This window comes from Rhamphochromis sp. 'chilingali', assembly GCF_963969265.1.
Source record: "Rhamphochromis sp. 'chilingali' genome assembly, chromosome: 22".
Classification (NCBI taxonomy): Eukaryota; Metazoa; Chordata; class Actinopteri; order Cichliformes; family Cichlidae; genus Rhamphochromis; species Rhamphochromis sp. 'chilingali'.
The window spans coordinates 29,918,179-29,945,712 of record NC_137950.1 but is presented as its reverse complement, the minus strand read 5'-3'; the positions used below and the strand labels follow the sequence as shown (position 1 = coordinate 29,945,712).

The window sequence follows — 27,534 nt, the reverse complement described above, 5'->3', positions numbered from 1 at the left end:
TCTTTATTCTGCAAACCTGTGTCCAGTTTGCTCATCACCTGTGTGTGTCAAATCACAGTTTTCACGTTGTTCCTGTTTCATGATCATTTTTTATCATGAAGACAAAAGCCAGCCTTTCATCAGCCATGTGGAGATGAGGAGCAGCAAGAAGCAGTGAGGTGTGGTGGAGGTGAGTGACCAGCAGAGGGAGACATAACTCAGAGGACTCAGCTTCCAGAGTGAGGGATGCTGGGAGGAGGAAGAGGAGGAGGTGACACCAGCAGAGGCTGCAGAGATGCTAACAGCTCAGACACACAAACACACTCTGGCAGGAGCTAACTGCTAACACACGCAGAGAGACAGACACTCACACAGGCAGAGAGACAGACACACACACACACACACACAGGCAGACAGGTAAAGGCAGGCTGAAGCTGGCAGCACACACACTTTGTGTGAACTAGCTGCTGTTAGCATGCTGTGGAGAGAAGGCTAATCTACTGACACACACACACACACACACACGCAAAGCAATGCAGTGTCCAGGGCTTTCAATTGGACGGTGAGTGATTTATCAGTTAGACCCTTAGGTGTGTGTGTGTGTGTTAATATGTTGATGACAACTGCTATGTGCTGCTGCTGTTGCCATGGAAACAGTCATGTATTTGTTCTGTCAGAGAAGTCACCTGTCAGACATCGAACATGTGATCAGTGCCAGGTGAGTAAGAAGGTGTGTAGCTGTGCAGCCACAGTTGCAGAGTGCTCCTACCTCTGTGTACAGCAGTATGCAGCTGCGCTACCACACTGAAGTCTAGTTCTCCTTTGCCGGTGAAGATCTGGAACCTGCTCGCTAGAAGTTTAACTTCCAGGGAAAAGCTTCTTTATTTTGGAATGACGTCAGACAGAGGTTTTCATCAGATTTATCAACCATGATTCTGGTTTTGGTTTCCTGCGCTGGATGAGGTTTTTGTGTTTGATTGATTGCTCTACACTCTTGGTGTAACTGCAGCCCATGGCCACCAAACGTTAGAACGCCTCAGAAGAGAATCCCTGTCAGTGTGGACGTGAAGCTGTGTGCAATCTAAACCATGCCGCAGCAGATTAATGACTGCCCTCATGTTGTGGACATTCTCAGACATTCTCTTGGCAGACGTGTGGTCCATTTTTTGGGATATTCTTCAGTAGTTTGGGTTGGGATCATCACTGCTGGCAACTAGGAGTTAATGCAGTGTTTCAAAATAACTACCCAGAGAGCTGCCTGGAGAGATCTCAGCATGGTCACCAGTAGTGTAGTAGTGTGACGTGCTTCTACTTATACTGACTGTGTGTTCTTGGTTGTGTGTGCGAGCACAGGTGCAGATGTAGTCAAACCTCAGATTGACAAACACTTGAGTGGGGGGCGGAGCCTGCAGGTGGTGATGTCAAAGCGAGGAGCAGGAGGGCGGGGTAAGGGGGAGCGACTGGACACCATGGCAACTCTTCAAGCAGCCAATGAGGAGCTCAGAGCAAAACTGACAGAGATCCAGATCGAACTACAACAGGAAAAGAACAAGGTAAGGACTACAAAACCCAGAGTATCCCAAAAAGTTGATCCTGTTTATTTGGACGTTTTCAGTGGGAGAAATGTTTCATCATCAAGTGACGTCTTCAGTCTCTGCTGACTGCAGGTTTCCCCAAACTTATAGACAGTTCATTGCACAATAACTGAAAGTAGCCCACTGAATGAACAATGGGCTGTGAGTTCAGTTTATGATCATTAGTATGCAAAGTGACATGACCACTGATCAGTGTCCATGAGTACCTTTCACAGAGAGTTGGAGAATGGCTGCAATCACAGCATTGTAAAATGGTAAATGGCCTGTATTTATATAGCGCTTTACTAGTCCCTAAGGACCTCAAAGCGCTTTACACATCCATTCACACACTGGTGATGGCAGCTACATTGTAGCCACAGCCACCCTGGGGCGCACTGACAGAGGCGAGGCTGCCGGATACTGGCGCCACCGGGCCCTCTGACCACCACCAGTAGGCAACGGGTGAAGCGTCTTGCCCAAGGACACAACGACCGAGACTGTCCGAGCCGGGGCTCGAACCGGTAACCTTCCAATTACAAGGCGAACTCCCAACTCTTGAGCCACAATCGCCCCCATGGTGACAGATGGACCCTTAGGCCCCCTCCTCCATTCAGAGATGGTCTTTCCCCTGACTCCGCCCTCAAACCAGCGTTCCTCCCTGTCCAGGATGTTACATCCTCATCATTGAAAGAGTGTCCACTGGCCTGTAGGTGTGAATAGACTGCAGAGTCCTGGCCTGATGAGGTGGCTCTTCTGTGTTGTGCCGTCCTCTTAGCCAGAGGTTGTTTGGTTTCCCCGATGTATAAATCCTGGCACTTAACAGCGCACACTCTGTTACTCTGTGGGGGGAAACTAACCTCACAGCCCATTGTTTATTCAGTGGGCTGGTTTCAGTCATTATACAAATGTCCTGTTTATAAGGATGTAAACCTGCAGTCAGCTGAGACTGAAGACGTCACCTGGATGATGATGAAACGTCTCGCCCACTCAAAACATCCAGATGAACAGAATCAAACTTTGGGATTTTCTTACCTGGATGATTGAGTATGCATCAAGAAAAAACTCAGAGTACCACAAAGATTACTGCAAAAATTTCACAGTACTCAGAGTAATGTAATGATAATACTGAGTACTGTAGGTGAGCCGACTGGAGAGGGAGAAAAGTCAGGAGCTGAAGGCAGAGCATCACCGGGCGGCGGTTGCTGTGACTGAGCTGAGGACCAAACTCCACGAGGAGAAGCAGAAGGAGCTTTCACTCACCCGGGAGACGTTACTACGGCAACATGAGATGGAGCTCATGAGGGTCATAAAGATCAAAGATGGTGAAATCCAACGTCTTAATGGACTGGTGCTCACCTTAAGGGATGGATCCACAGACAAGGTGAACCACCTAAAGCACACCTGTCCGACACCATCCATCTGTCCATATTGTGTTCACTGCATTAAGCTCCTCCTCCACTGTACACACATATTATATGAACTTGGCCACGGTGATGTTTGTCTCTTGAGACAAATATATTTGGATGAGGGTGGAGTGCTAAGTTATCAGCTAATGCTAGCTAGCTTGGTTAACGAGTTGCACCTGGGTGCATCACACTGCACAAATGACATAAGAGGTTGGCAAAGAGTGAATTTAACTCAAGCATGTGACACAAGCAGGCCATGAAGCAGGCCAGCAGATCAGCTGTTCTCAGCTTCTGCACATCCCAGTAATAAATATCATTTACTGCTGCTGCCTCTGCAATTTCACTGTAGAAAAAATGTAGTCTGTTATGTTTAATTTCAAACACTTCTCATTTTAGGCATAGTAGCTGTTGGAAAATAAAGCTTTAGCTGTTTAACATACAACCCCTCATAATGTATTCCCGGTTAGATACCATATTTCTAGGCTTTTCAGGGCCGAGTACAATAACCTCAGTTTGATCTGAATTAAGAAGCAGAAAGTTAGCGGCCATCCAGGTCTTTATGTCTTTAAGACATTCCTGCAGTTTAACTCATTGGTGTGTGTTATCTGGCTTCATGGACAGATAGAGCTGGGTGTCATCGGCATAGCAGTGAAAATGTATGCTATGTCTTCTAATGATGCTGCCTAAGGGAAGCATGTATAATGTAAACAGAATTGGTCCTAGCACTGAACCCTGTGGAACTCCATAATTAACCTCAGTGTGTGAAGAGGACCCCTGCAGCACAGTAGCTGTAATACCTGCATCTGGGCTGTATTCGTTCTTTACCGCCAGAGGACACCATTGGCTCTTTGTTCTCATGCTATTCAGGTGAGGAGCGCCCTGCTGGGGGAAGTGGAGGAGGCGAGAAGGAGCTGGGAGGCGGAGCGTTGTCGCTTCCAACACGAGATTCTTGAGCTGAGAGGAGCAAAGAGGAATGCTGAGGAGGCGCTGACATCGGCTCAGCAGGCCTGCCAGGCCAGAGCGGCCGAGCTGCGATCAGCTCATCATCAACACCAAGAGGAGCTTAACAGGACCAAGAGAGACTGTGAGAGAGAGATTCGCCGCCTGGTAGGAGCCTGTGACGCACACATGACTGTTTACACATTCATGATAGCTACACATAACCAGGCGCTGTGTGTTGAGGTGGCCGAGCGGCTCATCTGCTAATCAGAAGGTCGGTGGTTTGGATACTGAAGCGTCTGACATATCACAAACATGGACAGCTTTACTATTAGCATTACAACTAAAGGTAAACCTAGAAAATATAAAGAGGTTAAACACAGAAGACAGAATGAAAGAAACACAGCTGCTGCACACAGCACTTGTGTGCTGTATGAGCATAATCGGCCAGCTGCAGCTGCTTCGGCCTCATCCCGTGCAACATCTAAGGTGGGTAGATGATCGATGAAAGTCCTCCGCCATGTTGCTCGGGGGCGGCCTGGGTTGCATCTTCCGTGGACATGACGACCCTGGGCAGTCAGTGCGGGAGTTGGCGTAAAATGTGACCTCCAAAGCATGTGAGCACGTGTGTGCTCTAAACACTTTGTTCAGTATAATTGGAGAAGGTCTACTAAAATAATGAAGTTCAGCTCATTTGAAGACAGGAGACTAAAAATGGCGACTGTAAGTAAACAGATTTATCAGATCACAGCTCTGTCGTTAACACACAGTAGAATTTGATGGATTAGAATTGAGTGTCTCACTATATTAATGTTTAGAGACAATTTTAGTTGTTTATTCTTCCACTGCAGGTTTGGTGGAGTTGTGTAATGTTCTGATGAAAAAATAAAAACAGAATTTAAATGTAGAATTAGACTTCCTGCAGATTTATGCTTATTAAAAACTCAAAAATGCGTTCTGGCAAAAATGAAGTCCCGGTTAAGATGAAATTCCCAACTGCTGTGACTCTGGAAACATGGGAATCATCAATCCAGCGGCGTTTTTTTAAATAGAAAACGAGCGTGAAGGGTCGTTTTCTGTTTGGATGCAGAGTTTAAACCTGACCAAAGCATTGAGCAAGCAGCTGTCGTTGTGCAGTCAGTTAAAAATATTAAACCATAGACATCGTGCAACTTGTCTCTGAATAAGATGAAAAATGTGAAACTGGCAGATGAATGAGCCACTAAAACTGGAGCGTTCCTCTGGTGGACTCTGATGAATAAATGCATTATTATGAAAGTGAATACATGAGTAACACGGAGTGGTACGACACAAACACAGACTGGTGCAGTACAGAGGCTGAACACCGGCTCACTGAAACTCCGCCGGGGACAACGATGACCTAAGACATCAACCTAAGCTGCTGGCCCAACTTATTTCTCTCAAAGTTAAAAAATCTGTGATTTTATCACGTACACATTAGTAAGATACGGTATCACGTACAAGGTTCATGCCTCAGGCCATGGAACGAAAACTTTTCAAGATTTCATTTTGACCACTGTCCTCGGTCCCGAACCCTCCCTCACATACTTCCTTTAAGGTAGAACGGACAAATTCGCACCCCAAGACTTTGTGTGGGTGGTTACCAGGTTACACTAATCTCACCTTTTAGGTTAGTGAGTAAGTAAACGTACTGCTCGCTTACATATGATGGGGTTGGAAGTTCACAGTAAAATCACAGATGCAAACTAGATCCAGCACCAAAGCAGCTGCACTAACATCCTGCAAAGGTTACCTGAGACATCAGCCAAAATAATTTATCATGGGCAGAGTCACAAAACTTTCTGACTCTAGCTTGTTTATGAGCGTGTGCACCTGCAGATTTCTCTGGACAAACCCGAAGCTCAGATACTCAGTGTGCTATACACGAGTCATTCAGGTACAAAAATCACCTGCTTCATTTTACATTACAAAGACTAGAAAGTTGTTTCTGGACCTGACTCTCACTTGTGTGTATGAAATAACCCAAGCCTCAGTTCTCACCCCTCACCTGTCTCTGATAAAACAAAGACAGCTGACTAACCTTGCATCCTCTAATCTGTCTCGCTGTCTGTCGCTCACCTGTCCGTCTCACCTGTCTGTCTCACCTGACTGAAGAGAGAGAAAACCGAAGGACGTAGCTGACTAACCCCGTCTCCTCTAACCTGTCTCAATGTCTGTCTCTCACCTGTCTGTGCGCAGATGGATGAGATAAAGCTGAAGGACAGAGCTGTCAGTGTTTTGGACAAAGCCCTCGGTCTGCAGGCTGGACACGCCCACCGCCTCCAGCTGCAGACTCAGGCTGCTGAACAGCAAATTGCAGCCCTGAGAGATGCACAGAGGGCGGGGCTAAACCACCCCACTCTTAACCCTAACCCCAACAACGCTCCTCACATTGTAAGCTCCGCCTCTTCCTGCTTGTTTAAACTGCATGTGAAAAAGCCATCTCATTTGCTTCATGTCACAAAAGCCCCAGAGCATTACAGTGGGAGTTCCTGTTTGTGTTGTGCTACTGATTCATGACTTATATACTGTGTCACCCTCAGCTGTGTGCCAGGCACAAGCCTGCACCAGTGCAGAAACAAAGCAGATTCAGCAACCACTGGGACTGAGCCTGTTGTCATGGCTGCGATTTATGATTGTGACTTTAGTGATACAAGCCTGCTGTATTCACCGAATATTCACAGCACCACAGACCGAACCGCAGCAGTCAAAGACAGGATAATACCTACAGAGCAGCTGGATGCTGCTAGAGATCAGCTGTTCACAGAGAGTTAAACTGGCACAGCATCTCTCTACTGTGGTGTCTGCAGTGTTTCCCTTCACTGTTCACATAGACCAGAAGGAAGGCAGCAGTTTAGCTAAAATAATCCAGCAAACATTCCCCAATGTCAGCTCTCAGGGGCTCTGTGTATTTTTTAACATCCCACATCAGGCTCCTTCTTCATCAACTATCAATATACTCAACATTCACTGAGCCATCCAAAAACCTGCACAGGTGTATGTGTTCAGGTGACTAATACTGGGAAGGACAAACAGCATCAGGGACCACAGCAAGTACCAATACCAAGACAGTGCTGTGGTCTTGTGTTGAGACAGATTTTTAAAATGTCACAAAACTGAAGCCTAATTTTAAAAGTAGAGTGAGTGTGTACAGAAGAGGGGCCTGGAAACTGAAGGCTCTGCCTCCCATTCTACTTTTAAATACTCTAGGAACAACAAGTAGGCCTGCAGAGCGAGAGCGAAGTGCTCTAATAGGGTGATATGGTACTACAAGGTCATTAAGATAAGATGGGGCCTGATTATTTAAGACCTTGTATGTGAGGAGCAGGATTTTGAATTCTGGATTTAACAGGAAGCCAAAACAGGAGAAATCTGCTCTCTCTTTCTAGTCCCTGTCAGGACTCTTGCTGCAGCATTTTGGATCAGCTGAAGGCTTTTCAGGGAGTTTTTAGGACATCCTGATAATAATGAATTACAGTCGTCCAGCCTGGAAGTAATAAATGCATGAACTAGTTTTTCAGCGTCACTCTGAGACAGGATATTTCTAACTTTAGAGATGTTGCGCAAATGGAAGAACGCAGTCTTACATATTTGTTTAATATGTGCGTTGAAGGACATGTCCTGGTCAAACATGACTCCAAGGTTCCTCACAGCGTTACTGGAGGCCAAGGTAATGCCATCCAGAGTAAGAATCTGCTTAGATACCATATTTCTAAGATTTTCAGGGCCGAGTACAATAACCTCAGTTTGATCTGAATTAAAAAGCAGAAAGTTAGCGGCCATCCAGGTCTTTATGTCTTTAAGACATTCCCTGATGGGTAGATAAAGTTTGGTATTATCCTCATAGCAGTAAAAATGTATGGCAAGCCTTTGAATGACACTGCCCTGATACTGATTGTGGCATGAATAAGGCAGGGCGGGACCACGGAGCGACGTTCAGAGCCAACTTTGATTCACATCACACCACACCACCACCAACCCCTGAGTCCCCGTGTTTTAACACGGCGGGCGTGATTGCGGATGCCGTGCAGGTGCGTCCGCACGGCCCCGCAGACCACGCCCCACCACATACCCCCATCGCCCGATTGAGGCCGGGGAGCAATCTGGCCGAACCTACTCCCCCCCCGCGAACTGGGGCGAGACTCGGCCCCTAGACATCGCCCTGACCAAGCGACGGGGAAGCGTCCGTTCCGGTGGCCGCCCGCGCATCCAGCGGCAACGGCGAAGCTGGTCCGGAGGTCGGCCGCGTAGCAAGCGGACACGGCCCCACAGGCATGGCCGTGCGCTCCTGCACACAGGCGGCTGGGCAGACGTCAGGCGCGCAGAATCGACTGGTGGCAGCGAGGCTGGACTAGCCAGCCCGCCGATCCCCGGCCTAGCGGGGCTGTCCCGCTCCTCTGCCTCCAACTCCGGCTGCACAGGCTGCCCTGGAGCAGGGACCTCCGTCTCCCCGCACAGCTGCTCCGCCACCGCCTCCGCCACTCCCGTTTGGAGCGGCTCCCCGCACTGCGCCTCCGCCACTCCCGTTTGGAGCGGCTCCCCGCACTGCGCCTCCGCCACTCCCGTTTGGAGCGGCTCCCCGCACTGCGCCTCCGCCACTCCCGTTTGGAGCGGCTCCCCGCACTGCGCCTCCGCCACTCCCGTTTGGAGCGGCTCCCCGCACTGCGCCTCCGCCCCCAGCAGGCACCGCCCCTCGCCCCCCTCCGGGTGGAACGACTCCTCTGCCTCCGGCAGGTGTAGACCCTCGCCCGCCTCGTCCTCGGCCTCCGATTGGAGCGGCTCCTCCACCGCTCCCGGCAGGAGCAGCCCTTCACCCGGCTGCTCCTCCTCCTCCGGCAGGCTCGGACCCCCGCGTGGCTCGTCCACCACCTCCGGCTGCCGAGGTGACCCACACGGCTCCTCCACCACTTCACTGTCCTCGGGACACACTTGTGGGGGTGGCGCCCAGGCCCAGAGCAGCGCTGCCAGCTCTGCCATCTTCCCCAGGTGGCGTTCGCTCTCCTGCCGCAGCTCTTCCTGTTGGCGACGCACCTCCGCCGCCTGCTTCCGCTGGGTGGCCGCTATTTCGGCCACCATCTCGGCCAGCTCTTTCCTTTCCTGGCTCTGGTAGGTACCCGCCATGCCGCCTCCTGGGTTTCGGCACCAATGTGGCATGAATAAGGCAGGGCGGGACCACGGAGCGACGTTCAGAGCCAACTTTATTTGATTCACATCACACCACACCACCACCAACCCCTGAGTCCCCGTGTTTTAACACGGCGGGCGTGATTGCGGATGCCGTGCAGGTGCGTCCGCACGGCCCCGCAGACCACGCCCCACCACACTGATATTTGCCCTAGTGCAGAACCTTGTGGAACTTTATAATTAACCTAAGTGTGTAAAGAAGAAATTGGAGTCTGTTATTTAGATATGATTAAAGAAACCACAGCAGTGCACCGTCTAATCGCTGTAACTGCACTGAGGTCTACTGGACAGATCATTTGTAACCTTCACTAAAGCTGTTTACTGTGATGAGCTCTGAAACCTGACTGAAACTCTTCAAATATAGTTCATATAAACTGTGTTTGAATGTGTTAACACTAACCCTTTCCAAACTGTTGAGTTGGTATCTTGATGCATGCTCTATCATCCAGGTAAGTAAACCCCAAAAGGTTGATTCTGTTTATCTGGACGTTTTCAGTGGGAGAACCTTTTTGTCACTCATCCAGGTAGGGCTGCTCGATTATGGCAAAAATGATAATCACGATTATTTTCACTGAATCTCGATTATGTGATGATATTTATTTAACAATAACAATGTGTTGAATAATGACTTTAAAGATTGTCACAAAATAATCTAAAATAGTGCAAACACTGATAACAGTGCAAATGTTTGCAGTATAACAAATAAATGAAAAATGTAAACATCTGTGTTTAGTGAACTTTGCAGTGTTGCTCTGTGGTGCAGCTACGACACCGAGGAAAGTTTACACACTGTGTCTACTTGATCCACGTCTGACTGAACCCATAATGTTTCCACACCACTGAAGTTTTTTTCCTCTCTTTTCAACCAACAGCAGTCACTCTCCTCTCCAAATAACTTCTGCTGAGCTTTCCGAGCTTCCCTCGGGTCCTCTTAGTCAGCGATCCCCAACCCCCGGGCCTCGGACCGGTACCGGTCCGTGAGTCGTTTGGTACCGGGCCGCGAGAGTTGAGGCTCAGGCTTGAAATGTCTGGTTTTCAGGGTTTTTATCGGTTTTCAGCGTTATTTTGTTATCGTTTTTATCGTTTACTCTGTTTTCCTGGGTCTTTTCACGTGTGTTATGAATAAATCTTCTTTTTTTCGGTACCGGTACTAGTTTTATTTTGTTGTATTTATCCGCGACACCTTAAAGGCCGGTCCATGAAAATATTGTCGGGCATAAACTGTCCGTGGCGCAAAAAAGGTTGGAGACCGCTGCTCTTAATCGTGGTGACACGTGTTGGAAATGCAGAGAGGTGCGCTCGATTTGCCACACGGAGCAGCGCGAGAGTAAAGCACGAGGGAGGGGCTAATAATCGGCTCAGTCATTTTTAATGATCGTTGAAAGCCCAGATCGTAATCGAGATTAAAATTCGATTAATTGAGCAGCCCTACATCCAGGTGACTTCTTCAATCTGACTGCAAATTTCCAACCTTATAAACAGTACGTTTGCACAATGACTGAAACTAGCACCACTGACGAACAGTGGGCTGGGAGTCAGTTTCATAATCATTGTTGAGATGGTACTTGACCTAATGACTGCTCTGTGACTGCTAATATCCAACATGTTTTAAATAACACAGTATAATACCCCCTAATAGTTAGACTGAGTCACGCTGTACTTCTCTCAAAGTATACCACCAGAGGCATCTTTCTTATAAATAATACCCCAGTTGCCCAGCAGAGTGTTTCAGGGCCTTCCTAGCCATCCTAACAGTCTTGAAGTGTACAGCATGGTAAAGTCCTGAGTTACCATCCAGGCTAATTTGAGACCGGAAATTAAGGCCAATAACAGGTTGACTTCAGCCAAACTTTTTGCTGTTTCACCTCAAGAAATGTGGTGTCTACACAAACTACATGTGCAGTCTTCTTCTACAGACCAGGCTCAAAGGGCTAAGGTAGACAGAGAGAGACAGAAAACTTAGGCTTTTAAAACAAACTTGGAGCTAACCAGACCTTTAACACTCTAGCAGAAAGATGCACTCAACTTTCTCATGGACCTTTTAAAATTTTGCTGACTAGTTATCAGAGAGTGATAGAACACTAAAATGGGATGTCTATAAGTAAAAGTCCTCTGTAAAGGTTTGTTGACTTTGTGCCAAAGTTCCTTAGAGGTTCACCTTTTAACACCATTTGTACTGTTACTGAATTCTCTTAAGATTTCAGTTTGTTCTGTTTGATTTTCAGTTTGTTTCAAATTATATTTTTAGTAATTCAGTGTTGAAGAAATTCCTATTGTATGAAAATACAAAAGAAACTTTAGATTTTTCATGTGTTTGCATGCTACCTCGCTGATGATGCTTGAATGCAGTTTGCAGTTAGGCATTTGGTTGGTGGCTGACCTTTGACCTGGGCTGTCGTTCTTGTGCTCAGTCTCAGGAGGATCGTGACACTCGGAGGTTTCAGCTGAAGATAGCTGAGCTCAGTGCCGTCGTCAGGAAGTTAGAGGATAGAAATGCTCTACTGTCAGAAGAACGCAACGAATTGGTAAAGCACACACACACACACACACACACACACACACACACACACACACACACACACACACACACACACACAAAACCTTATATTGGACCCATTGCTCATTTCTTTATTTATCTCTTTACCTGTCATGTGTGGTAGTTTTAGCAAACAGAATCATGGCCTGAATGCTTTGTTGTGCCAAACACATTTGTTTTACCAAGAGGAGAACTATGGCCTCTCTGTAGGCTCCTATTGTTAATCTTTTTTTTGTTTATATATATATATTTTTTTACATTATTATCAGAGTGGGTGTTGTGCTGAAGCAGACAGGAGGTTGGAGGCCAGTTTGGTGAAGGTGGAGAGTCTAGGTTGATGCAAACAGGGTCTCCAACTGCTGCATCTGTAACAAAACACAAAGCACCTGAAAGACACAACAAGGCAAGATTCTCAAACATACAATTTTGTCATATGTGGGAGAAGATTGTGAGCGTTTGTATGAGCAGTATGTTTCTTTTTATGTCAGTGCAGTGGTGGCCTGTTGGGTGAGTGTGGAAATTAGACTGCGATTAGATTTGAGGAGACATGAGCAGATGGTCAACAGTGCTCATCGCCGCCTCATAGGGCTGCTTGATTATGGCAAAAATGATCATCATGATTATTTTCACTGAAATTGAGATCTCGATTATTTGATGATATTTATTTAACCCTTTAAGACCTACCATAGAACCAAGTCCGCCAGAGCTTATATTATTCTTTTACATGTTGTAGTGCCATTTGTGGGAGCATTTCAAGTTGCTATACATCAATACAACTGTTATAGCCCATATTTTAATAATATGTATGCATTAAGTCCATAGTAACTACATTAATTGCAAAAAAGTGCAAAAAACTACAAAAAAATTGAAAATCGTTTTTGTTTTTTTTGCATATATTTCTACTTGGAGAAATTTAAGAGGTTTGTCCCTCAAAACTTTAAATACAAAAAAATTGTAAAAAATAGTTTACAACAACAGGAAATTTATTTTGAGTGTCTTGATAGTTTTATTTTGGAGATACAGCAATTTTTATATACTGCAGGAAAAACGAAAAACAATCCTATGATGCAAATTTGCAAAGAAAACAGCAGGTGCATCAAAATAAACTATTTCCAGCAGAGCAATTTGAGTTCTAAGCATCACGGAATCTATTCAGAAAAGTCAAACATGACTTATAAAAACACCAGTATAGGCTTTTAAGGCCTACAAGTAAAAAACTACATTTTCTGCGAAAATGACGTCACTTCCGGTTTCGGGCAGGAAATGGCGGACATGCGATAGTTTGCGCTGACCTCCTTTTCAATGTGGGAAGTGTTACGAACAGCTGATCGGATCGGCAAAGCGTGTTTCTGGAATATTGTGTTTTTGTTCCTGCAAGCGCTTTTTATGCAATTTTTGCAAAGCTTTATGTGGAAGGAAACCGTGACCGAGGACAAGCTGATGGCATCAGATGTAAGTACAACTCCTCCGGTTTCATATGCAAAAAAATTATTGCGCTAGCTTACACGGTTCAGGTTCTACAGGGATTTAAAAATAGTTACGCAAAATGGAGCGTGCTGCTCTGACCGGCTTTAAAGGGTTAACAATTACAATGTGTTGAATAATGACTTTAAAAAATAATATAAAATGGTGTGCAAATACTGATAACAGTGCAAATGTTTGCAATATAAGAAATAAATGAAAAATGTAAACATCTATGTTTAGTCAACTTTGCAGTGTTGCTCTGTGGTGCAGCTACTACATCGTAGCAAAGTTTACACACTGTGTCTACTTGATCCACGTCTGACTCCGCGAACCCATAATGTTTCCACACCACTGAAGTCTTTTTTACCTCTTTTCAACCAACAGCAGCCACTCTCCTGTCCAAATAACTTCTGCTTAGCTTTCCGAGCTTCCCTCGGGTCCTCTTAATTGTTGTGACGCGTGTTGGAAATGCAGAGAGGTGCGCTCGATTTGCCACACGGAGCAGCGCGAGAGTAAAGCACGAGGGAGGTGCTAATAATCGGCTCAGTCATTTTTAATGATCGTTGAAAGCCCAGATCGTAATCGAGATTAAAATTCGATTAATTGAGCAGCCCTACCGCCTCAGCAGCCCACCCACCAACCTCTGGGTATCACATATGTCCCCAGACGTCCTATGTGTATGGTTATGTGTCCTGAACTGTAATGACTACAGTGTAATTAATGGCTGTGCAGCACAGTGAGCAAAGTCCTACCGATTGAGGCCTGTGAGGCATATATTCCCCCTCGTGATATTACGTGTGTTAGTGTTGTGCTGTCAGAAGAAGCGGGGAAGGAAAAAGCATGTAGTTCTCAGCACATAAGCCTGCAGGTTCTCAAAAGCCCCCAAGGCACAGACCGGACATCTCAGTGTGGGCCTACCCACCCCACCAGGTGAAGCAGCCAAGGGGATGCAATGCACCCCCACACAAGCACGGTCCCAACCAGAAAATGGGCAACCCCAGCACCAGGGCCCTGGACCATGCACACAAAGAGAAGAAGCCTGGAACTCTCTGGAACACAAGGAATTAAGGTCAGAAACAAACTCAGTTACTCGCCTCCCTCAATGCTACCCGGAGCATCTCCTTCCCCCTCAGAGCCCCACGTGCTCCACCTGCCAAGCAAGCAACTCAAACCAATCTTCATCTACCTCTGGTTCAGCTCCCTTCGCTTCCCTTCTAACTATGTTCTCCTTTATTTGCAGTTACTCCACATCCGAACACACTACATTTCCCTTCCTCATGTTTCAAGTTTATTTTCGTGTTTGTAATAAAGCCTGTGAGAAATCTATCTGCTGTCTCCATGTTTGATCTGCGCTTCGGTCCACGTTCACATACTGGCTCCCGGGCCCCCTTCACACAGTGAGGACTATGCGATGTATTTGTTTCCATATCTAATTCACTTACATCAGCTAAGATGCACAGCTTGGCTGAGGTTGGGATATGTCAACTAAACCATGTGGATAGGTCTCTGCCAGGCACGTGCAGAGGGGGGGGCTAGAGGGGCTTGAGCACCCGCCCCTTTAAACCTCTGCACGGCCCTGGTCTCTGCCACAACCTCTGAACAGGTGTACAAGACCATATACGGTAGTGTGTATATAGTTCTCAGTAGAGTTACCTCTGCAGTGTTTGCATATGCTAGAGTCTGCAAGACCTTTGTGGAACATCCTTTGTCCTGTATAGTTTGTTCTATGGAGAGTTTTGTATTGTATGAGTTGCTGCATTACAAAAGCTTTTTCCAGATGTGTTCTCCCTGCTGCCCCGTCATACCACTCTCACAGAGCGCTGTTTTGAAAAGCACCCTGAGTGACTGTGCATGCACTTCCCTATAGATTCCCCGAACATAAAAGGCAAATAGCTCACACTGTATTGGCTGCTATGCTGGAGATAGGGGTAACAGAAGAATCCCACAGTTCCTGGTGTAACCCCATAGTTCTTGTAGTTCCTGTGTGGATTATCACAAGGTAAATGAGGTATCACAGTTGGATGCTTATGCCCTGGGTCGATGAGCTCCTAGACTGGTTAGGTACTGGATATATCCAGGGGATAGATCCTTGTCTCCAGAGTCTAAGTAAAACGGGCCTTCTCCACTCTGTATGGTTTGCACGAATTCATCACACTTCTGTTGTTCTGAGCCCCAGTCACCTTTCTCATGGACCAAGTGCTGCATCCAAACACTTCATATGCTGCTCCCTACCTGGATTAGATTATGATCCATAACAACATCTATGTGGAGCATGTGCCGGTGGTCCTGGAGTGCCTGAGGCAGGGCTGACGGCCAACCGGAAGAAGTGTGTGGTTGGACAGACAGAGGTACAGTATCTGCAGTGCCACCTGGGAGTTGGATAAGTGTGTCCACAGATGGAGAAAATACAGCTATAACATCCTGCCTGCGTCTCATGACCAAAAAAGACGTGAAGTGGTTTTTGGGGCTGGCTGTTTGTGTCTGGCTTCATGAAGCTGACCAACACTTTGGCTGATCTCACTTGAGAACGTGCACCAGAGGATGGGTCAGTGCCAGGCAGCATTTGACCTGGTCAAAGAGGCTTTTTGTGGGGAACCTCTGCTCCACACCCCTGACTTTTCCCTTTCTTTCATTCTGCAGATGGATGCCTCAAACTGGGCTCGGGGCTGTTTTGCCCCAGCAGGTAAGGGGGGTCGACTGCCCTGAGACAGAGGCCATATACAGCACAGTGGAGAAGGAATGTCTGGCAATTTGGTGGGTGGTCGACTGCCTTCGTTATTATCTCTTGGGATGTTCATTCAGACCAAAAACTGTTGCAATAGCTTCACCGCATGAAGGATCTCAATGTCTGGATCACCCAGTGGTATCTGGCTCTCCAGCCATTTAAGTGAAAGGTGCTCTATAGGCTGGAGGCACAGATGGTCATGGCTACGTGGCGAGTTCTGGCCTGCGGCTCTGCTGGAAAGGAGAGGCTGTGCAGCGGGCTCGGAGGCAGTTCCATGAGGGCTGGCAGAGCAGTTGGGACTGATTGTTTAATCGTGCGCTTTCTATTTTAGTAGACAGCTAGGACCGGAGGAGGTGACCTGAACAGAGTTGATCCAGGTGATTGTAAGGAGCTTGGAAAGAAAAGCATCTGTACTTCTTCAAGTTGCTTGAAGACATTTCACCTCTCATCTTCAGTTCTAGGGTAGATGGTGGAGAGTCCCAGATTTAATTAATGTCACCTGACCGTACTGGAGTGGTGGAGCAGTTCTGAAAATTACAATTCAAAGGCAGAACTGCTGATTTGCTTCAGCTGATGGAGTAGTATAATATTAAGAGTGTCTGTCCTCAGAAAAGAGGTTTGTGAGTTACCACGCAAAAGTAAACATCAGCAAATAAGCTTACTGTATGGTCTGTATTTCCAGTTTGAATTTCTCTAATATCTACATTGTGTCTGATTGCTACTGCTGGTGGTTTGATGAAAATGACAAAAGCAACGGGGGAAGCAGACAGCCCAGTCTGGTGCCCCTCTGTAGATTGAAGCTGGGGAGTAAGGTTGTTTGTCCTAGCTGATGTGCTTCGAGAGGTGTATGAATTTCCAGTTTACCTGGTCAAATGGTTTCCTTATGTAGGGTCCTTATGTTGGCTGGTTTAAGAAGTACACTGACAATGGAAGAGTTCATTCTGAATTTGGTTTACCATTCTGAAAAAAGTGGGTGCCAATGTTGATGAAACTTTGCTGGAAAAGCGTCTCGACCTGGGGCTTTATTGTTTGGGAGATGCTGTAGGGCAGGGGTGCCCAATCCCGGTCCTCGAGAGCTACCGTCCTGCAGCTTTTAGATGCATCCCTACTCCAACACAGCTGAATCAAATGGTTTGATTACCTCTTCAGCATGCCATCATGTTTGGCAAAGGCCTGATAACAAGCCATTCATTTGATTCGGGTGTGTGGGAACAAGGATGCATCTAAAAGCTGCAGGACGGTAGCTCTCGAGGACCGGGATTGGGCACCCCTGCTGTAGGGCTTTGTGAAATTCAGACACTGGAGAGGTGAATCCAGAGCTGTCATTTGTTAGCCGTTTAGTTTCAGTGGATTTATATTGTTAAGAAATTCTTCAATGTCAGCATGGATTAATCTGGGGTGAATATACGTTTCCTAATTATTTGTTGTGCAGTACTGTTCTCCGTTGAATCCTTATAGATGTTTTTTCTTAATTTATCTTTAACTGGTTAGTAAGGAATTTTCCAGATTTATTGCCATGTTTAAAGTTCTTCAAACGCAGCATTTGTGTCAGAAATTGTGTTTTATTATTATTAATTATTTCATTTAACTATAGTTTTAGTTTTCTCAGGTTGTTAATTGTATGTTAATAGGGAGCTTCTAATGATTACATTTTCGGTTCTATTTTATTTGTGTATTATTTTGTCTTTCCTGATTTTCAAAAAAACACCGTTATATTCCTGGAAGGTCATTATTATCTTTCCCACTCTGATGTCCACTGATATGAACACCAAACATCGCAAAGACCAAAATCACTCATGTGTTGTTTGAGAATGTCGGTAGACTTCCAGTTCCTTTGACTCACAGCTGTACTGAGCATATCAATTTGTGGATTAAATACCAGGTTGACGTCTCCTCCTATTATAGGAGTGATGTCAGAGTGATCTGAAAGTGAAGTGAAGATGTAATAAAAAGGAGGGCCTATCAACATTTAGTGATTCATATTTTGAAAACATAAATTAAGTATTATAAATCCACCTTCTGGATCTGTAATACTGTTGCTAATGGTCAAGTTTATTTTTCTGCTAATTAATATGGCTACATGTCTTTGTTTTACCATATTTACCGCACTATAAGGTGCACGTAAAATCCTTAAATCTTCACAAAAATCGACAGTGCGCCTTATAATCTGGTGCGCCTTATGTATGAATTTTGGTTTGTGCTTACTGACCTCGAACCGGTTTTATGTGGCACACTGTGCTCAAAAATCTGTCAAAAAAAGATTTTTAGTGCCACTTTTTGGAGCATTACGGTTACTGTTGCCAGGAGCCTCGCGGAGTAATACGTACTGTGCTTCAACACAACATTACCGTGTTGTGTGTGTATAACGACTCCAAAATGGCACCCGCGAAGAGACACGCTTACGAAGCGGATTTTAAACTTCGAGCAATTAGTTAAGCAAAAGAAAATGGAAATAGAGCAGCTGCCAGACAATTCGGCATTAATGAGTCGATGGTGCGCAAGTGGAGGAAGCAAGAAGATGACCTAAAACAAGTAAAGACAACCAAAAGGAGTTTCCGAGGGAACACGGCGCGATGGCCGCAGTTAGAGGACAAAATTGAACAGTGGGTTATTGAACAGAGAACAGCAGGCAGAAGTGTCTCTACAGTCTCTATTCGACTCAAGGCTACAGCAGCACGTGACGTGCAGATTAACAACTTTCGAGGGCGACCTTCTTGGTGCTTCCGTTTTATGAAAAGGCATAATCTCTCAATCCGCACAAGAACTACTGTCTCACAGCAACTGCCAAACGATTACAAAGAAAAGTTGGCCATTTTCCGCACCTACTGCCAAAATAAGATCACTGAAAAGAAGATCTGGCCAGAACACATCACTAGCATGGACGAGGTCCTCCTTACCTTTGACATCCCCGTGAACCGTACTGTCAAGAAAACAGGGACCAGTACGGTATCTATACGCACCACAGAGAACGAGAAGTCATCCTCCACTGTAGTTCTGGGCTGCCAAGCTAATGGCCAGAAACTACCACCCATGGTCATTTTCAAGAGGAAGACTTTGCCAAAAGAAAAGTTTCCGGGCGGCGTCATCGTCAAGGCTAACTCAAAGGGCTGGATGGACGAGGAGAAGATGAGCGAGCGGCTGAGTTTATGTCAAGAGACCGGGTGGCTTTTTCCACAAATCTCCATCTCTTTTGATCTACGACTCCATGCGCGCCCATCTCACCGAGGCTGTCAAAACCCAAGTGAAGCAAACTAATTAACATTGTATGTGACAAACCTCAGAGCGTTCATGTTTAAAGTAACTGGTGGGGTGTTGAATGTTCGCTAAATCGCTGTGTGTGTGTCTGTCTGCTTGTGTATGTACCTGTGCTGTGTGATTGTGAAGTAAATCACAGCATTGGAGGCAGAGCAAATACAATGAGTGCAGAGAGAAATGGTGTGAAAACTGAGATGTGCAGCCACCAATGAACCATTCGCAAGTGACGTTATATCAACAACAACAAACAAATAGAGGGGAATTTAAGAAAAAACAACACGAGAAAACAGGCTGTGGTCATTAAACCAGCATGAATTGTTCTGTGTAGACATGTCTATTAAACAGGGGAAAAGGATATGGAAAAGAATGAGAAAGAGGCCTTAGTATAGCTACAGATGGTCTAGTCACGATAAAGCTGCCACTGATGCACAGTTTATAGACCACAGTGACAGCTCAGGAGCCTCCGTGGATGAATTTCTTTCAGATCAGGAACAGGACTTTGCATTGCTCCAGGAGCTCTTTGAGAAACCGAAGTTTGTTGCTGTCAGCTCCCAGCCATGGCTCTACACCAGCTCTTTCTGTTTAAAGTTTTCCAATTTGGACACAGTTGGTCTGGGTCTGCGTCCATCAGCTTGCTTACGTCCCAGATGATGGACATAATGGAAGCTGATGTTTTACCATGTGGAGTTTGAGGTGGATCTAGATGTAATGTCTCACTGTAGTTTGCAGGTCCTTTGCTGCCTTCTCTAGGATGCCTCCAGGCCTAGCATGCTGCAGGCCTGGAGCTCGACGACAGTTTCCTTGATTTTTTTAAATTTTCGTCTGAGATCTGGGTCATACCGTCGCTGAGGGATTACCCCGACTCTCCCCGGCCACAGCAGTGAGTGTGTTCACCTGCGGCTGGCTGAACTCCACGGACTTACGCAGCACCTGAAAGTCTTTATGCAAGATTTCCAGTGGGGGCAGGTATATGTCAAAGCTCGATGGTTTTTTTTTTTTATCTATGGCCAGCTCTGTTCTAGGATGCCCTCTGGACCCAGTGGAGGTGGTGAGTGACAGGAGAACGGCGGCTAAGCTGTCATCCCTGATGGACAACATCTCCCACCCCATGCAGCAGACTGTGACAGCACTGAGCAGCTCCTTCAGTGGGAGACTGCGGCACCCACGGTGTGGGACGGAGAGATTTCGCAGGTCTTTCCTCCCCACTGCTGTCAGACTCCACAACAAAGACTTTAACTGGTCAAGCACACACATCCATACATATGCAATAATACTAAGTGCAATAATCTTTTCTGGCATCGTTGTATTTTTACTCAGTTGTATATAGTATTTGTATTTGTATTCTATTTTTATCTTATTGTATATTTATTTTATTTTATTCTACTGTATATAGTATTTTATTTTATTCTATTCTGTACAGCTGTGTACTGTATTTATTCTTATTGTATTCTAATTTTTGCCTCATAACTTTTGCACTGTCCACTTCCTGCTGTGACAAAACAAATTTCCCACGTGTGGGACTAATAAAGGTTATCTTATCTTATCTTATCTTATCTTATCTTAAAATCTCCATCATGTTGCTAGTCTGAGGAGAAGCCTGTTCCAAACATGTTTCCTTTGCTGCTGGATGGAGTCAGTGTCTTGTTTCCCCTTAACAATGGACCTGAAACACTTGCAGGTATACTGCTTCTACTGTCCCGGTCTTCTTTGTGGTCCTCCAGAGTGCTTAAGTTGGTTGAAACACAGTTTTCAAGCTGTATAGGAGTAAGTTGGCAGAGAAAGCTAGTGACTGAAATGTTCTCAATCAGTAGCACGCCCGGTGAGATTCACGCTGGGTCTCGTGTTAGCTCCTCCTTCCCTTTATTGTCCTAACTCTAACCCAGGCTGATCCTAACTAATAAGGCAGCTACACCTGTAGAGGGTAATGTTGAGTAAATTAATTGTTACATTCCACCTTATGCAGCTAATGAACCGCAACTCATGCAGTGCCTCTCCAGCCCAGGAAACAAAATATGGAGCTTGAAATGAGACCGTAAGCTTAATGGACTCCAATCATAAGAACTACAAACACTGTAGGGCACTGTCACCCTAATGTTATCTTACCTGGGGCTAATGAATTACTTGATAAAATCCTTTTCCTCTTCCTGCCTGTATGTTTTTATTTTTCGTGTGTTCTGCAGTTGAAGCGCCTGAGAGAGGCCGAGAGTCAGTTTCTTCCTCTTCTGGACAAGAACAAGCGTCTGAGCCGCAAAAACGAAGAGCTGGCTCTAGCGCTGCGTCGACTCGATAACAAGCTTCGCTTCGTCACCCAGGAGAATCTGGAGATGGTAACTATGGTAACCTCTGACTCTAACACACCCTATTCTGTATCAGTCAAACTGGTGATGGTGTTGGAATTGATGTGATGTCCAGCTTCCACACGCAGTTACTGCTTTTTACCAGCAGGTGTCAGGATTCACTCACACTTCAGGGTTTAGGTACTTCATTGACAACCCAATTACAAGACTGAAGTTTAATTTGTCATTTTATTTGGATCTTTCACCTCTTACACCAATGATCCAAAAGATTGAATGATCCCGATTATAAACCAGGATGCTGCTGGAAGGCTCTCGGCCACGCTTGACCCTGGCAGGACTCTTGGTGTCTTATAGAATAGAATAGATCTGTATTGTCACTGTTACAAGAACAATGAAACACAGTTTGGCATCTCTCCGTTGGCAGGATGTAGATTTACATTCAGTTTTTGGATAGGAGAGGAAGATAAGATAGACATAAGTTTAAGGGTACCTACTGAGGGAGTGTGTGTAACACACAATAGCGTAACACAGGCTACACAGTAACACAGGCATTTACACAAAAAAGATATGTACAAGTTATACATACAAAGGAGTACATACGCATACACACATACATACCTACCTATATACACAGATATATACGTACGTTTTAACAATTAATGTAAATCTATCTCATATACAGGGACGCCTCTGAAACAAAGTGTCGTCCATTCTTCAAATTTCTGTCCCTGGATAAATGAAAATATTCTGAATTTTAGGAAATATTGTCGCAAGTTAGAACGTTTATGGAAGGCTTCCAAGCTCGAGGTTCATGGGATACATCTCAAGGAATCAATTTCCTCACTTAATGACATGATTAAAAAATGCTAGAACTGAATTTAAAAAAAGAACCATCCCAAAGTGTTGTTTGATATCCCTCATGTACCAGTCTATACTAAATCTGATTGTAATGAATTTTTGAACTATTTTGTAAATAAAGTCGCTGCCATCAGGTCTATTATCTCTCCATCATCCTCTCAGTATCACACTGAAAATATCAAAATGATCATCTGTGTCAAAGATCTTGGAAAAAAGAGTTGCAGAACAACTGAACAACTTTTTGGAGAAGAACAATGTTCTGGACATTTTCCAAGTCTGGTTTCCACAAATTGCACTCGACTCAAACCACTTTACTTACAGTGTGTGGTGACATGTTGATGGCAGCAGACTCTGGGGAGTGCTCGTACTGGTTATACTGGTTCTCTCCTCAGCTTTTGATGCTGTTGATCACAGCATCCTGATAAATAGGCTAAAGGACTTGTTCAGGATTACTGGTGTTGTTTAAAATGGTTTATGTCGCATCTATCTGAGAGATCTTTACTGTCTGTATGAATCATGTGTTGTCTGAAACATCAGCTCTGCCTTCTGGGGCACCTCAAGGATCTGTTTTAGGTCCGATTCTCTTTTTGCTGTATATCCTCCCTCTAGGCCAAATTATCATCTCCATGCTGATGACATTCAGTTATACTGTTAAGCTTCTGAGTTTTATGAATTGCCTTGTTTAAATAATTGTCTGTCAGAAATCCAACAATGATCAAATGACAATTTAATCACAACTTTGATTTTTGGTCCTGACCATATAATCTCAGAAATTAAGCAGCATATCAGTTTTTTACGCCCTCCTGTTCAATCGAGTCTCAGAAACTTGGGCATCATATTTGACAGTACAGTGTGAATCTTTCCAAACAACTAGTCCAGAACTGTTTTTATCATCGAAGAAACATTTGTCAACTCAGACTACTGGTGTCAAAGACAGAACCTGAGATGATTCATGCTTTTATTTCTTCTCGTTTGGATTATTGTAACGGTCTTTGTGCTTCCAACAAATCTGCTCGGGATCGCCTTCAAACTGTACAGAATGCTGCGGCGAGACTTTTAACTGGCACTGACAAGAGGTCACACATTACTCCAGTTCTGGCTTCTCTTCACAGGTTGCCAGTAAATTTTAGGGTTCATTTTAAAATTTTAGTCGTAACTTTTAGAGCTCTGCATGGTGAAGCTCCCCAGTCCATCTGACCTGTTGAAACCTCATGCTCCATCCCGAGCACTTAGGTCTTCAGGTCAGAAGTTACTGTTGGCCCCATGTACTGGGTTCAAAACAGGCACCGAGGCTGTGGAACTCTCTTCTGTTGGCTTTACGGTGTTTAGACTCAATTGACTCTTTTGAAAAGCAGCTGAAGGCATTTCTATACAAGCTTTTAATTCATTTTCTCATTGTTTTATATTATTTTATTTAGCACTTTGTGATTTTTATCTGTGAAAATACATTTTACTTACTTTTACTTACTTACTGTAATGGAAATTACACTAAAGCAGAAACTGTTATAGTTAGGGCTGTGCGATATGACCAAAATCACATATCCCTATGTAAGACAAAAATTTAACATTTTCTGTAAATTCTGTGAAATTTGGTCCACTCAACTTGCGTGAAGTGTTTTCAGCTGGGCGTCGTTTACCTGGAGTCGAGTGTTACATAAGTTGAAACGGACGCAATTTTCTTTATGGGCTCTTTCTTAGCTTATCGTCCGTAAACACTCTTGTCCGAAATACTTTGCAGTTTATTTTGAAAAATCTCAACAGGATCTTCAGCTTTATTGTGAAAGGTTTATGTGGAAAATAAACAAGCCACACGATGGTTTTACCATCGTTGTTGGTAATGACAACGCATAAAAACAGTCACTTGTCCACTGTAGTGTGGTTATATTAAACATAAGAGAAAAATAGAGCTTTGGGAAATTCTACCGTGACCATCAAAACCATGAAAAAATATTGCTGAAAACTGTTTATTTTACCACAAAACAAACGATAGCGTAATATGAAACCATAGACGTTTTTATATCGTTACATCGAACAGCCCTAGTTATAGTATACTTTATTCAAACACAGTGAAACAGTGCTGCATCAGCTGCTGAGCATTTCTTCCACATCTATTCATTTTAGTTATATTTCTATATGAAAGAAAAGACAACCCATCATGGCCGAGCACTTGGTGACAGTGAGCATGAAAAACCATCAAACAGCAATCGAATACTTTAGCGTACCATTGCTATGGTAACAGCCATGCTTTTGTGGTCCACAGAGGAGGCCAAGTTCATTAAATGATCTGGACCGCAGCCACTCCACCAGTTACCATGGTTACAGTCAGGACGAGAGAGAGATGGAGTTTCTGCGGTTACAAGTCCTGGAGCAGCAACACATCATTGATGACCTGTCCAAGGTACCCATACTACTGATTCAGTTCAATTCAGTTCAGTTTGTATAGCGCCAAATCACATCAGTTGCCTCAAGGCGCTTTATGTTGTAAAAGAAATACCCTACAATAATACAAATAAACCAGAGTAAATCTCAACAATCATATGACTGCCTATGAGCAAGCACTTTGGCGAGAGTGGGCAGAAAACACTCACTTTTAACAGGAAGAAACCTCCAGCAGAACCAGGCTCAGGGAGGGGCGGGGCCGTCTGCTGTCAACAGGAAGAAGCCAAAGATTAATAATAACTAGTAATTAAATGCAGAGAGTTGTATAAAAACATAGTGAGTGAAGAAGAAACACTCAATGCATCATGGGAGTCTCCCAGCAACCTAAGGGAGGATTCAGGGTCACCTGGTCCAGCCCTAACTATATGCTTTAGCAAAAAGGAAAGTTTGAAGCCTGATCTTTAAACAATCCAGGGTCTACCCTGTCTCCTGCCCTAAGACAGCTGTGATAGACTCCAGCCCCCCCTCCCCCCCACGACCCTGAATTGAATAAGTGGAAGAGGGGGATGGATGGATGGACACACATAAGCCCATATGTGTTCATTCATAGTTTTGATGCCTTCAGTGAGGAACCACAATGTGAAAAAACCCATTAAGTGAGCAACTGTGTCCATACAGACGACAAGTAATACTGTTACTGCTCCTACTAGTACTACACACACTCACACATTTATACTTGTACTACAGTTCAGTACTTCACTGTAATAAGACTTAGTTTGTGTTTACAGGCTCTGGAGACAGCTGGTTATGTGAAGAATGTGATTGTAAGTATTGAATCGTACCAGTGTTAATACAGTTGTTGGTGTGTCCTGTGTGATGGATTGTGAGCTTTGTATCGAACATGCATAGAATCAGTGATAACCCTGAGAGTAAGGTCTTTCTATTAATAGTGAAACATGCTGCTGTCTGTCTGTCTGTAGGAGAGAGACATGTTACTGAGGTACCGGCGTCAGGAATCAGGGAGGAGGAAACGGACCTTCAGAGCCTGCAGGGTGAGGCCAGGCCTGTACCCCGATATTTCTTTGTTTGTGTGTGTCATGATTCGGCCGTGTGGCAGGCAGGATGAGGACCCAAATTGCAAACTCACAGACACGGGGGATAAACTCAAAATGCAGCTTTATTGCTGACAGGTGATAAACAATAACGATGATACAAAAGCAATGCAAAACTACACTAAACTGGGAAAAGCTAAAGTAACATATACCGGAAGACACGGGGAGAACCACACACGGCATGAGGGAGAACGCGACGCCGAACAGAGGGAGACTCAGACAGAAATACACAGAGGGTAAACGAGGAAAGTGGGCACACACGGGGAACACAGGTGACACTGATAATCATAACGAGACAGGGCGGGGTGAACTGAACATGACATGTACAGGCACAGAGGTTCAGACAGGAGGAGAGAGAGCACCGGGAAAACACAGACATAACAGGCTGGGGAAACATGAAATAAAACATAAGGAGAGACGAGGGCTCACAGATACACAGAGGGGCACACAGGGGGTAAAAGCCATGAAGGGAAAACACTTAGGGAACAACACAACAGGGCAACTCAGAAAACATGGCCTAAATAAGGAACGAAATACAAAAATACAAGGAACTAAGAATACTGGGCCCACATGGCCCAGGACCATGACAGTGTGTAAGAGATGTGCAGAGAAGTGTATGACGAAGCCAGGTTAATTCTTTAGCGAGCTGTTTACCTATTGAATCTCCATGAAAACCGAGGCTGACCAGCTTACCTGATCAGAAGCAGGTGACCCTCAGCATTTCTTTCATGTGCAGAACGCTTTCAGTGTTTTGTGTGCAGCTTGTTCCTGAAAGCAGCAAATGAAGCCCTGCTGCAAAGCTCCAGCAGCTCAGACTGAATGTGCATCCCATTACGTAAAGTGAAGTTGGAGCGACGTCTTTTATAAGTCATTTTTGGACCTCCAGTTTTGGTCCACTGAGAGGGTCCACTGTAAAACCAGGTGACAACTTTTTTTTTAATGTCTGCTTAATGTTGTCGTCAATAGAAACGACATGTAGGGGCTATTTATGGCACATTGAGGAGGATGGAAACCTCAACGTTTACATTTGCTGGAAACCCACAAACACAGACCAGTACCTACTCCCCACTTGACTTCCACCACCCTCTGGAACACAAACTTGGGGAAATCGGGATCCTGCAACCCTGGAAAAACATCCCCTCTAAGCCAGAAGGGGAAACAAAGGAACACACATGTAAAGAAAGCTCATAAACATGTGGTTATCCCAGCTGGGCTTTCATCAAATCAACTAAGATGCACAGCAAAGACGGTCAGACACCAACTAGAGAGGATCAGAAGGACAAACAGAACAACTGTCATCCCTCATGTGGCAGGTTTATCAGAGAAACTCAGGAGAGTCTTCCCCAAGCACGACATCCCAGTGTACCCAGCCACACACTCAGACACAAACTGGTTCATCCCACATACAACCTCAACAATGTAGCGTAGCTGTACAGTGTAGGGAGGAGTGCTCAGACCTCTACACTGGAGACACCAAACATCCACTTTATAAACGCACAACATAGAAGAGCCACCTCCACGGGACAAGGCTCGGCTGTACTAAAGGACAAAGGTCACTGCTTTAAGGATGCAAATGTTCACATGTTGGACAGAGAGGACAGGTTTGAAAGAGGAGTAAAAGAAGCATGTGTGTCCACTGTGAACGGCTATCTTTGAACAGAGGGCGGGGCTTACCACACCAACTGTCTGCCATCTATAATCCAGTTCTGAGATCCTTCACAGAGACCTTAACGCCCACTCACATGGGTGAGTTGATCTCAGTAGGTCACATGACTCACGATGGTTCAGCTAAGGTTCAAGGTTCA

General features: G+C 45.1%; 1 protein-coding gene across 1 annotated transcript in view; it reads left to right on the top strand.

Annotated features, from left to right (window-relative positions):
* Positions 1-274: 274 nt before the first annotated feature.
* Positions 275-27,534, top strand: part of jakmip3 (Janus kinase and microtubule interacting protein 3) — a 41,379-nt gene continuing 14,119 nt past the window's right edge. The window contains exons 1-10 of the mRNA XM_080872204.1: positions 275-541; positions 1,333-1,532; positions 2,692-2,934; positions 3,827-4,066; positions 6,119-6,313; positions 11,515-11,628; positions 21,264-21,410; positions 24,499-24,636; positions 25,406-25,441; positions 25,598-25,669. Coding sequence (XP_080728330.1) covers positions 1,398-1,532; positions 2,692-2,934; positions 3,827-4,066; positions 6,119-6,313; positions 11,515-11,628; positions 21,264-21,410; positions 24,499-24,636; positions 25,406-25,441; positions 25,598-25,669 — 1,320 coding nt within the window. The 5' untranslated portion in view covers positions 275-541; positions 1,333-1,397. The remainder of the gene's footprint in view (positions 542-1,332; positions 1,533-2,691; positions 2,935-3,826; positions 4,067-6,118; positions 6,314-11,514; positions 11,629-21,263; positions 21,411-24,498; positions 24,637-25,405; positions 25,442-25,597; positions 25,670-27,534) is intronic.